Source organism: Otolemur garnettii, unplaced genomic scaffold (assembly GCF_000181295.1).
Source record: "Otolemur garnettii isolate 467f Iridium unplaced genomic scaffold, OtoGar3 scaffold00085, whole genome shotgun sequence".
Lineage (NCBI taxonomy): Eukaryota > Metazoa > Chordata > Mammalia > Primates > Galagidae > Otolemur > Otolemur garnettii.
In genome coordinates this window covers 3,129,293-3,142,616 of record NW_003852480.1, presented here as the reverse complement: position 1 = coordinate 3,142,616, position 13,324 = coordinate 3,129,293, and the positions used below count along the sequence as shown (strand labels likewise).

General features: G+C 38.3%; 1 protein-coding gene across 14 annotated transcripts in view; it reads right to left on the bottom strand.

Moving 5' to 3' along the window:
• Positions 1 to 13,324, bottom strand: part of RAPGEF2 (Rap guanine nucleotide exchange factor 2) — a 291,756-nt gene that overhangs the window by 96,105 nt on the left and 182,327 nt on the right. For 3 of the 14 annotated variants that reach the window (XM_023516037.1, XM_023516038.1, XM_023516039.1), the window contains exon 1: positions 5,110 to 8,336. The exons of 10 other annotated variants lie outside the window; for them this stretch is intronic. In XM_023516037.1, coding sequence (XP_023371805.1) covers positions 5,110 to 5,169 — 60 coding nt within the window. In that variant the 5' untranslated portion in view covers positions 5,170 to 8,336. Of the gene's footprint in view, positions 1 to 5,109; positions 8,337 to 13,324 lie in introns of those variants that run through there. One more of the 14 variants, XM_012808134.2, reaches the window with a different exon arrangement.

The following is a 13,324-nucleotide window of genomic DNA, read 5'->3' as shown; positions in this document are numbered from 1 at the left end:
AGAGAGAGAGAGAGAGAGAGAATGTAGACTATACAGAACTAGTGACCAACAGGGATTTAGCCAACGTTGTTAAGTTATATTACATCTTTCTTGGTTAAAAGGCTTACAAAATGACGAAATTGATATTTATGGCTACAAACGAGTCACAGGCAGTGATCATGAGCGAGGTGATCATGGATTGACGCTGTGCTCCGCAACACAGTCAGCGTTCACTAGGGCAGAACGTGGGGCAGACGCAACAGCAAAGCTACGTGCTTCTGACCCAACGCAGTGGTGGTGGTTTGAGACTCAGAGGTGTTTTTTTTTGTTTTCATTATTTTGAGACAAGGTCTTATTTGCTCTCTTGCCCAGGCTAGAGTCCAGGCCATCACCACAGCTCACTGCAACCTCAAACTCCTGGGCTCAAATGATCCTCCCGCCTTGGCCTCTCCAAATGTTGGGATTACAGGTGTGGACACCACACATGGCCAATATTTAACAGAGTTGAGCAGCAAAAACAAAAGTGTCTATGATGATGGGGCCAGATACAGAAAAGTGGAAGGAGGAGACTGGGCTACATGGTATCTGTCCTGATCATTTCAATTCAAGTCTTGAGATAATTTAAAATGGGTAGATGTGTTATTGATCAAGCCAAGCAGTAGAAAGTTGTATAAAAATAATCTGATCATGATATTGATGCTGTTTCATATTAACAGTGCTTGGAATGCCACACATGCCAGGAAAGAGAGAGTAAATGGGGCAGAAACAACCACTTTTTCTCAAGTTGTGAATTCCACTAGCTAAGACCAGCTCTCATAACTACACAGTCTACTAACCATTGCTTTAACCGCAAACTTGTACCACCGACCCTTATGTGGTCAAATGTACAGTAAATTCGACCACATAAGGGGAGGTAGTACAAATTTGCGGTTAAAGCAATGGTTATGAAATCAGACAAATGTAGCTTCCAATGATGGCTCTACTGTTGACTAGTATTATGTACCCAGAAAGAATTCTTTTTAATTCCAATTTCTCATATCTTAGAAGGTGATAATATATTTTCTTCAGAGGGTAGTTATAAGAATTAAGTCAGATGATACGTAACATAGTGTCTGACATACATTAAATGCTCAGGAAATCATAGCTATTGCAATTTATTTCCTACACTTAAGTGAAGTACTTTCTTATGTATATCACTATTTTTATTATTATTTAATTATGACTTAAGGTGTGATTCAAAGTATGAATGAATTTCTATAAAAATGTAAAACAGGTTATCCATTTAAAATTCATGTACTTTAAAAATTTATAAGATTTCAACTGGGTGCAGTGGCTCATGCCTGTAATCCTAGCATTCTGGAAGGCCAAAGCAGGGGGATCCCTTGAAGCTCACGAGTTTTGAGAACAGCCTGATCACGAGTGAAACCCTGGGCAGCGCCTGTGGCTCAGCCCCATATATCGAGGGTGGTGGGTTTGAATCCAGCCTTGGTCAAACTGTAACAAAAAAATAGCCAGGTGTTGTGGTGGGCACCTGTAGTCCTAAGCTACTCGGGAGGCTGAGGCAAGAGAATTGCCTAAGCCCAAGAGCTGGAGGTTACTGTGAGCTGTGACACCGCAGCACTCTACCGAGGGCAACAAAGTAAGACCTGTCTCCAAAAATAAAAAAAAGAGTGAAACCCCATCTCTATTAAAAACAGAAAAATTAGTTGGGCATTATAAGGGGTGCCTGTAGTCCTAGTAGTCCCAGTTGCTTGGGAGGCTGAGGCATGAGGATTGCTTGAACCCAGGAGTTTGAGAATGCTGTGAGCTGGGCTGATTCTACAACACTCCAGCCAGGGCAACAGAATGAATTCTTGAAAAAAAAAAAAAAAATTACAAAGTTTCAAAGCTACCCTACATAATAGACTTTCCAAAGGCATCTTAGCTAGGCAAAATGTGAAGAGAGGGATTCCCTGGTAAAAGAATAAAATAGTTGATAAATTGAATAATGAGACTTTAAATGTCATCCCAACATTTTCCCTAACTTATTTAGCCTACAAAACTTTTTCATCTAACACATGTTAATAGTCTGTACAACTGATGGTTCAGAAGTCTTGAAAAATGCAGTTTCGTAATACATTGTTGAAATGTTGATAAGCTCCTCTTATTTTCCAAAAACCCACAGGATTCTTAGATTTTTACACTCACAAAAATCGTAAGATTCCTCTGAAGATTAAATAAAAAGCCTACATGACTACAAAAATACAGTCCAGGGTTGGGTATGTTTCTCATACTACACAGACATCCATTTTATTATTATGTTATCAACTGACCATCTAGAATAGGGACGGGAAGGAGGTACAAGAAGTAAAATTTAACGGGCAGCACCCGTGGCTCAGTAAGTAGAGCGCCGGCCCCATATACTGAAGGTGGCAGGTTCAAACCCAGCCCTGACCAAACTGCAACAAAAAATAGCCGGGCACTGTGGCAGCTGCCTGTAGTCCCAGCTACTCGGGAGGCTGAGGCAAGAGAACCACCTAAGCCCAAGAACTGGAGGTTGCTGTGAGCTGTGATACCACAGCACTCTACTGAGAGTGATAAAGTGAGACCCTGTCTCTTAAAAAAAAAAAAAAAGAAGAAGAAGTAAAATGTAAGGGATTTTGAAGCGGTTAAATGACACTTCATCAATCCAATTAATTCAATTAAATGAGAAATTCAGCCATATTTGTTGTGTATCTATTTTGTGCCAGCAACTGAAATATGCACAGGATAGAAAATGAATAAAGGATAAAAACCTGTATGCAAATTGCCAAAGAGGATGGACAAATAAAAAGAATAAAAGCCCATAAAAGAGCTGAAAGAGTCTGACAAAGTGAGATAACTGAGTTTATGACTTGTTCCCAACTGTAGCTTTAAAAAAAAAATGGCCTCCCCAACGTCATAGTTTTGATTTTTTCTATAGTTAATAAAGCAAAGCTACTTAAAAAGCCAAAATGTTTAGAAAGAAGCAAAAATAAAAGTATTTGTGAATTTAGTAAATTTTATTCATTTGAAATTAGCACTGACACTATTCTCATAAAGCCTCATAGGCTGAAATAAGTTCTCGTTTATTTTTGTCCAACAACTGTTTTACTGAGTCACCTATTATGTGAATAAATTCCTTGCATTTAATTAATATTTGAAAGGTCTGATTATTAAATGGCAAAGTCTAGCTAAACAAAGGATCATCAGTCAATAAGGATATGGCAAGATGGGGATACATCTATCATAAGCTTCCAACTCCGCTGCAAATGATATTCTGAGGCGACAAATTCTGGTATTTTAATTTCTCACAAAAGTATCATGAGAAATACTGCTCACATTTCTATAAATTGCTCGATCTGAAGTTACTTTGTGGCCAGTGTTAAATGCTGTCATAGGATTACACTAAATGTTAGTAAAACATAAAGCACTTGTTGGGAAACAGATATGCTTACAAAATAAAAATAGTACCATTTGGTATTATCTGACCCAACCGGTGGTCTGGTTTCACAAATTTAATAACACATTTTCCTCTCCCTACCAGTAAGTAGTTTTAACAGTTTTCTTTTTCATTATTATTGTTAAATACCTCTTCCTTCTATTACAGGAAAAGGATCTATGAAGAACATAAAGAGCCTATGTTTTAAAATTTGTTCTAAGGGTCCTCAAGTACAGTTTAACTTATACTCTTATCTTCTGCTTGGAAAAATCATGACTACAGAGGAGCATAATTTCAAGGGCTCTGGTAATAAAATCAAACTACAAAGGAACTTCTCTATAACAACGTCTCCTGGTAGTGAGGTTAAGTTTGAGATTGGTCTTCTTTTGGATCTGATCCGAAGAGATTTAATTAGTGAGGTACCACAAGGACCTCATTATGAGGGGCTGGGCTCTAAGCACAGAATCACAACATGCTTCCAACGCAGCTATTGCCTTAAAACACCTCGTTTCATTCATAAGGTGACATGATACCTTAATAGTCGTTTCATCTAAGAAAACCTCAGATTTAGTTAATAATTTTGTTCATAAGGAAGAACAAAACCAAATTATGTTCATTCACCTACACATCTAAACGCTCTAAATTCATGGCCTGCTATTTATAAATTTACAAAGCCTTAGCGACTTATGTCCATTTTTAAAGTTTAACATCTCATTCTTTCAGAATACATAAAAGAAAAATCCTATACTATAATAACCTGTTAGATGCTAGCATATAGAAGCAGACATTTCAAAAACACTTGGTCTACTATGTAAGCTGCCTTAATTGATGTACTTTCATTCTGCATATTTAAAACACTTATGTGTGCATATATATATACACACATACACACACACACACATATATACACACACACACACACACACTTTCACACATATCAATCATGTGAATTAGTGTGATGGCAGAAAACTCCCAACATGGTGATATAAAAGTAGCAGTGTGAGAACTCACATTCCTGGAAACAGGAGGCTCTGACATGGGGTGAGGCATAGAAAAGTGTTTCTCAGTGACAGCGGTAGCTGCCCAGGGGATTTCAGCATGACAAATGCATAGCTGACTCATGGGATCAATTATAAAGAAGCAATAATTTTTTTTCATGGTACTAAAAAAAATTCCATGTTCTCATCACTGATGAGTGTATATTAAGAAGTCAGATGAGTTCCCCTGATTGCTTTATTACCAAATCAATAGCCAAAGCCCCCCTTCCCCTCAAACCTACATGTGAATGCCTCACTACAGATTATTCCTGTTCTCAATAACCTTTCTCGTGATCTGTCAGTAAATTCAACTACAAAAAAAACCCCCCACATTTTTAAAAAAACTATTCAAGTGCAAAGTTAAAGCTGAATCATTAAAAAGCTTTAGTTTCTGATTATAAAAATCAGCTGCCCAATATTTGTCGATGTTAGTGATTTTGCTTTAAAAGAATTATTGGACTCATTTAAAAATATTTTTTAATTACGACAAAACTGGAAGAACAAATCAGTTGTAATTTACCCTCCCCTCCTCCAAGAAGACTATTATATCCTCTAAAAAACTGATTTCCCTGAAGAGAAAGAGCAACAATTCCCATTTTAAAGCAGTTCTCTATGACGTGCTATCAAAGCACAAGCAGCATTTGTGATACTTACTGAGTGTTTCTCCTGCTGGCCCATAACTCCATGGTTAGCTGGGATTGCTAGTGGTTTCATAATGAAGAAACATATGCTGAACTGAATTTACACATCATGTACCAAGCTCTCACGATGGCAAGTCACCCTCTACAGCATTAAATTAAAAGAAAAAGAAAGAAAGGGAGAGGAAAAAAAAAAAAAAAAGAGGGAGGAGGGAAAACCAAGCTGCAGCTTAAAGTGTCACTACTGGTAAGCTTAAAAACCCTTCACACTTGTAGACCAGAAAAGGAATCCGAACAACGGTGTTCGTCTCCATTTTTATAACATTGAAACTCTAACCATCTCAGGCTATGACAAGACCGAGAAAACCTCGTCCAGTTCTCAGTCTCCCAAGGAAACAAGATCATTTCTGAGAATGAAGAACAAGAGGCAAAAGGAAAGGAGGAAAAAAAAAAGAAAAGAAAAGAAAAGGAAAAAAGCTAAAATGGCTGACTGCACACAGACTCCCCTCAAAAAGGCTTAATACAGAATTATATTAGTCAGGGTGGTGTAAGAACTAGGCTCTCGCATTCAGCCGAGCATTGTTAACACCCTTGTTTCATTTGCAATCACACATACAGACCCCTCCAACCAAGAGAAAAAGAAAGAGAAAGGAAGAAAAAAAAATCAGGGCAGAGCGTGTGAATCGGGACCTCCTCCCTAGCTGCTAATGATGCTGACAGAGTGGTGACCAGTGATCTCTGTCCCACTCCACTAACCAAGTTTGCACAATTAATCTTAGCAGCATGACACTGATGGACATTTAATTTAATGATGTCTGTCCCTCACACTCAACACGAGCATGCCTGCTAGCAAGAGAGTCACTAACAGAGACACAGCACATGCACACACACAATCTCAAGAATCATGAGTCTGAATGCAATACACCAATATAATTACATTATTGTGCTTACTTTGGAGGACCATGGCTGCAGGCAGTTGGCATAGCAACGCACAAGGAAAGCCATTTCCTGGGTAGAGAGAAAGCTTCCTTTTCTAAATAAAAAATTCCTCTTAGGAAACAAACGGCATTGCTGCTTCCTGCAGAAAGCAAGACACTGTAGTCTGTCTCTTAACCTGCAAGGCTCACACTCAATGCAGTTCTAGTGATGTAAGTGGATTTCTCTCTCTCCCTCCCTCTCCCCATATACACTGAAATATTCAGCTCAAATGGCACACACATTCCTTAAGGCTCGCCCCCTCCTCTACTTAACCATTTCAGTCATTAAGGTAGCAATGGACAATTCAGATAAAGTAACAAGCTCTTGCCTGTATTCATATCAGCGGCTGTAGGTTAAGCAAGTCTCAGAGGGATGGAATCCATTGATTGCTGACTCCAAATAATATCACTGAAGACAGGGTGGGAAAATAGACCAAGGACTTACTTGAACAGCTTTGAACTAAAACATGATTTTTCACGAAGGTGAAGATAAAGGAATCTGTCTGACCTCTACCCTACCCTCAAATACTACCATGCTATAGTAAATAAGTATCTAGCAAAAATTTATAAAATGCATACTTGACAGGCTTTATAAAAATCCAGAAGATGTGATTTTCACAAACACCCACATACACACATACAAATGTACTACTGCCTTGCAAATAACATAGAAATAAACCCAACCAGGTCTTGATTTTTTTTCTAATCAACCAAACTTCTAAAGGTAGACAGTTGAAATTAAATGAGGATACTTTATTCTATCAGAAACTCTTGATTTCACCGAGGCATGTAGGTTATTTGAAAAGACTGCGTTATAGTTAACACAGAATAAGGGTGTTTCAACTCTGAAGCATGGGTCAGTTTCTTGCAACTGGATCTATATATGGCATATGTAATAGAAAACAGATATAGAAAATTTGCATTTTTAATAACTGACTTTGGAACTGACTATGCTTGATAACTTGTATTTCTTGGCTATCTACCTAAGACTGCACCCACCCTATTCTCTTTCCTTCTTTCTCCTCATATCTAAAGCTGACCATCCCCCTCCAACATCACTATGTTGGGTCCTGCTTCTCCCCACACACCTCAAACCCTTTCTTAAACTTTTTATATTACCCATCATCCTTGTTATCCACATGAATATAACCTCTCTCCCACAACCAGAGGTCCTCCCCACCAGCTTTTCAATGTGCAGGTCTCTTCCACTGCAAAACACAGCAGGACCAGCAACATTCCCTAGACCCCATGTTTTCCAGTGACCACACCTCTTCCCCCACTTCACAATCAAATCTCTCCAGAATCTAGTTTGGCTTTCATCATTTCTTTGTCCCACGCGCTACTCAAATGAAGAACCATAGTGACCTGGTCATACAATCTATACATCTAGGAATTCACCTCAACCCCTTTCTCCAGGACCAATCCACCACAATGTCTGCTTATTAATTTCTCCAATGTTTCTCAAAGTTAGGTTTCTTTTCATCTCTGCCACTATCCTCCCACTCCAAACATTAATCTTTGCCTTGAGAACTGTAAAAGTTTCCTTAATAAACTGTCTGAACTCCATTTTAATTCCATCCACCTCACTTATTTATCGTACTAGCTCCTGAGATCTTTAAAAGTTAGTATCTGATCATCTTACCCTCACTCACTGACCCCCTTTTACAAATTAAAACTCTTCCCTGGCTTCCCACTCTCAGTATAAGGGTTCTCGTCTTTGTGCCAGGAGCACTGGGAAGCCAGGGAAGCTGGGAGGTTGACGCCTTTCCCAGACTCACACCGCTCACCTCATGCTCATTCTCTGCACTGCAAAGTGCCTGGGCTGCTCTTCCTTATTATTTCCTCAAAAACTTTTCTCCTACCCCCCTTTTTTGATCAACTCCCAGAAAGTATATTGGTAAAATACCCTCACTTTTCTTCTCTTAAGCACTGATTTATGACAATCAGGGTTTTACAATTAGGCATGAAATTATTTAAGCAGCTGGTGTCTGCTTCCTCCACTTCACTTGCATCTCCACCATGGCTGGGGTCGTGTCTGCCCATGTGCATTGCCACAATACAGCACCCAGCGTGGGGCGTGCTACAGGCACTCACACTTCTGTGAATGAATGAACTCTCCATTCACTGGGAAGGGACATTGGCAACACCATATGTGATCTTATAGACAAGTTCCTGTCAAAAGCTCAAATACTTTTCCATAATAGATATATAATGAGTGGTTTAGAAGTAATGGTCACCAAAAGGTAGAAGCAACAAAAGTGTGAGGGCCGGGCGCAGTGGCTCACACCTGTAATCCTGGCACTCTGGGAGGCTGAAGAGGGTGATTGCCGGAGCTCACAGGTTCGAGACCAGCCTGAGCCAGAGCAAGACCTCATCTCTAAAAATAGCTGGGCGCTGTAATCCCAGCTACTCAGGAGGCTGAGGCAAGAGAATCACTTAAGCCCAAGATTGCTGTGAGCTGTGACACCACAGCACTTTGCCGTGGGCGACACAGTGAGACGCTGTCTCGAAAAAAAGAACTTCATCAACAGATATGAATATATAAATAAAATATGGTTTATACATACAATGGATATTACTGTCTTAAAAAGGAATAAAATTGTATTACAGGGTACAGCATAAATAAATCTTGCAAATATTAGACTAAGTGAAATAAGCCAGTCACTGAAGGACAACTGCTCTATGACACTCAACTTTAGGTACTATAGACGCCAAATTCTTATAGAAGGGAAGTCGGATGGTGCTTGTCAGGTGCTGGGGGAAGGGGAATTTAGGGAGCTACTGTTTAAGAGCTCCAGTTTAGGAAGATAAAAACCGTCTGGAAATGGATGGTGGGAATGGTTGCAAAACAATGAGAATGTACTTAATGCCACTGAATTGTATACTTTAAAAGTGTCTAAAATGGTAAACTTTAACGTTATGTATATTTTATCACAATAAAAACCAGAGTCAACTCGAGCCCTAAGTAATTAAGCTCCATTCACATCCTCCATACTGCTCATGTCCATGGGCCGAAAATTCTTCTCCAGGTTAAAGTCAAATTACTTCCATGCTGATGGTGTCTGGCCTTCCACGGGAAGGTTTCCCCTTGCTTGCCTCTCTCTGGAAAAATGTGTCACTTCTCCCAGGAAGGAAGCTAACCTAATCAGGGAACCTGATAGATGAGGTAAGGAAATCACACATCCCCAGGCACTGATGCTTCTCGTGCTGAGCTTTGCTGGGATCTCCCTCACAGCCTGGCTCAATGCCTACAACCTACGTATCTTCCTATCTTAACACTCATGATTGTAATTTGAAATTTTATAATCCACACTATTTGTATATTGAAACACAATTATGTCAGGTTACAATATGCCAAATACTGCTTAAGAAATGAAATAGAAACACAAGATTTAGGAGAACCGCTTATTATAGATTTTACAGGAACAAAAATAAATCACACTTACCTTGAAGTAGCCCCAATTTGGGTTATATTTACCCTATTTCTTAACCATCTAGATCAGCAAGCAGAATTCAACAGAGCCAGCTAAGAAAAAGAATCCTGTAACAACTTTCTCAGTTCTGTCAGGAAAATCTAATGACTTCAAAATTATTACTAACAATGCTCCAGAAGATGAAAGTTACATAGTTCAGGAAACTACGTAATGGTACAGGCTTTCCATACTAAAGTTAATAGCATTGTACTCACATTTATATTTTTCTACCTAAAGTATTCACTTTCTAATTAGTATGAAATGGAGAAAAATGGTTTGTTGTTCTCAGGAAGATTAATCATATTTAGAGCTTACACAGTGTTTGTCCAAAGATTCCAACCGCTCTAGGTTTCTGATACATTCACTTCACTTAATAGTTACACACTCATTTCTTCCCTTATCCTGGAGGAAAAATTAGAGGCTGGAAAAACCTTATAGATATGGCAGGAAGAAATTATTCTTTGACGCCAGGAAACAAGGAATTTTACTAATTTGATTTTTAATGTTTTGTTGCTTCCCAAAGAAATCATATATGAATACACCAAACCAATTAAAAATCAAGCCAATGCAAAATAAAGGACAACAGCTATGGTCAGTTTTCCTGCTCAGAATTTCCTAAACCAAATACATTCTCTATTAATTAGTGCTATACTTTCTTCTAAAAACAAAAGAAGACTATCTAATTTTTATACCTTAACTCAATCCTTCATTTCACATCATTTATTTCATTCACGGTTACACCGCCAGTCAATGGCATACCCTCCCCAAAGCAGTTCTACAGAAAATCTGGGCTAGAATTTTATTTTTCCACTTTGACCAAATGAAATGATACTTCGGGTTCATGATTAAAAATAATTTAATTACCACATAAAGCATGAAAGAAACCAATGTAATGTCCGATATAGTGAATGCTGAATAAACATTTTGTGTTGAATTTTAAAAAGGGCTTTAGATATACTAGGAATCTGTTAATGTTCAGTATCAGAAAGATTTAATTGAGAGTCTAAAACAAGATCACTCAGATATACTTCAGAGATAAATAAATCTTTAGGCTATTTCTCTTTTATAAAAAGTTTCTCACAGCAAACTCTTTACATTTAATCCAATTCACAATTAGAAAACTGAGCCGGTTGTAGTGGATCATGCCTCTAATCCTAACATTCTGGGAGGCCAAGGTAGGAGGATTGCTTGAGGACAGGAATTCAAGACCAGACTGGGTAATAGCAACTCTATCTCTACAAAATAGTAAAGAAGCCAGTAAGTCAGTGGGAAATTCCAACCTGGGGAATTAAAAATAGTTGTTTGAAAAAGACGAGCTGATATTAATAACAAATTTAACAAAGCTAACTTCATTTCCTAGAACCCCTTTTAAAAAAAATAGACTTCATCTTATAATGCTCAAGGTTTCAGAGGTAAAGTCCTTGAATATTGGTTACAAATCATTTCAGTGCTTTTTCTAGGGACACAGGCTTCAAACATGGCTTCCTACTATAATATTTTACAAACCAACACTCAGCTGTAAAGAACTAGTATTTGTATTACTAATTTGGCAGGAAATATATTACTTTCTGATTGATATGTTTACATGACCACAATGAATTATTAATTATCCCTCTGCTTTTATTTAAAAAAAAAATATGAAACATTGTATCACAAACCAGAATATAACCTTGTAAGTTAGCTGAGGTCAGGAACTGTACAACATTTTATTTATCTGATATTGTCAACAATAGATTATGTTTTATCCCTAGCAGTTGTCATGTAGTAATTGTTAAAATAGAGAATAAGTGTATATAACTATTATGTACCCATAAAAATTTCAGATTAAAAAATTCAAATTAAGAAGATTTTTTAAAAAGAATGACTACATAAATGTTTCACATGAACTTTAAAACTAACCCATAAAGTATTATTCCGCAATTTTTAAGATAAGGAAACAGGCTGTGTAATTGTAAAAGATGTTTAAATTCTTTACTGACAAACTCTGGGGTTTTCAATAACTTGGTAAGTAAAAAGTGCAGGCTACAACTGGCAAATTTAACTGTAACAGGGATAAACATAAAGACCTCCATGTGTACTATCAAAACGCCACTTGTAAGGGCAGGGGAGATCTGGCCTGAGGAACAATTCATAAGGCAGGGATAGGTAAAAAGAGTTATCTGTAAAATTGAGCTAGCTAAGAGCTATGATCCCATGCACAATCCCAAAAGCCTTAGTATAATTACTATAATTTTAGGGTACATTATCAGATATATGATGTTCAGGGCAAGCAAGACAGGAAGTTCTGTTGTAATCTATATACTAGAGTGAGGCAGAACTTTATGTAAACAATGACAACCAGTAACTAAGAGAAATGAGAAGTTATAGTATTCAAATGGCAGAAAACCTAGAGGATAAGGTGTTTAGGAAAGCGATGAAAAGCTGGTAACGTTTAAGAGGTTTAGAGAAGTAGGATCTTCTTAAATACCCAAGGCACAGTTGTATGTATATGGGATATTAATATTTCATTTGTTACTTTAAAAGAGATCTAGAACCAGGAACTAAAATTACTGAGGAGATTTCAGCCAAATAGTTTTTCTTTTTTTAATTTCAACAGATTTAGGGGTTACAAGTAATTCTTTGTTACATGGGAGAATTATACAGTGGTGAAGTCGGGGCTTTCAGCATACCCATTGCCGGAATGGTGTATATTATACCCGATAGGTAATTTTTGATCCTTCATCTCCCTCTCAGACATCAAAGTCCATTACTGAGGACTCCTCTGTGTGACCATGTACCCCCACCTGAGTCTCCAAAGTCCATCATACTCTCCTGACCATGTAGACCCATTGTTTACCTCCCACTTATAAGTGAGTACATGCAGTATTGTTCTTCTGTTCCTGAGAGAGATTGTTAAAAAGTTTCCTTTCTTTTTTTTAAGACAGAGTCCCACTCTGTTGTCCAGGCTAGAGTGCTGTAGGGTCGGAGGTCCCTGTTTCCCAACTCACTTGACCTGGTTCAATTACTCCATGAGTTAGAAAGTTCAACTGAAGCACAGAGAGAAGAAAGCAAAAGTGGGTGGAAACCAAAACTAAAACTGGAGTGGCACAGGCAGTGTGGATACAGAGCAAGAGGAACATACACAACTTTCAGAGTAACAAAGAGAGATTTTTATTTAGGAAGAACAAAGAGAAAGTTTAGAGTACTTCCAAAGAGAGTTGGAAGTGGGACCCTCTCATGAAGGAGAAAGTGTGATAGTGGGAAAAGCAAGGGCCTACAGGGCTATACTCTGTTGGAAATTGGCCTCTCTACCCGGCCAGGCAATATTGCTCTTTTCTATTGGTCACTGACTGTATCTCTCTATTGGTCACTGGTTACCTAGGTTACTTCATCCCACACTCTTATAGGCCCTCCAGACTTCCTGGTTCAGCAGGTCAGGTTTTCCTCCCACCCTCCTTGAAGCCCCTTTTTTAGTGTCTCTTCTCAGATCAGCCTGCTCACAGCAACCTCAAACTACTGGGTTCAAGTGATCCTCCTGCCTCAGCCTCCTGTCTTTTCACATTCTTAAGGTGGTCTTATCTAATACCACTGTCACCAAACATGTGCTGATAACAAAATGGTGGTAGAGAGAGTGGCATGACTTGGAATGACAGAAAAAGAGAGACCACATGAATGCAACTGCATCTATCTTGGGATAAAATTTCCTGGTAGTAACTATCCTTTATTGCAAAATTTTTGCCTTTCTACTTTGGCAGGAGGAATATTAAAATGCCCTTAGTTTTTTTTTTTTTTTTTTGGGGGG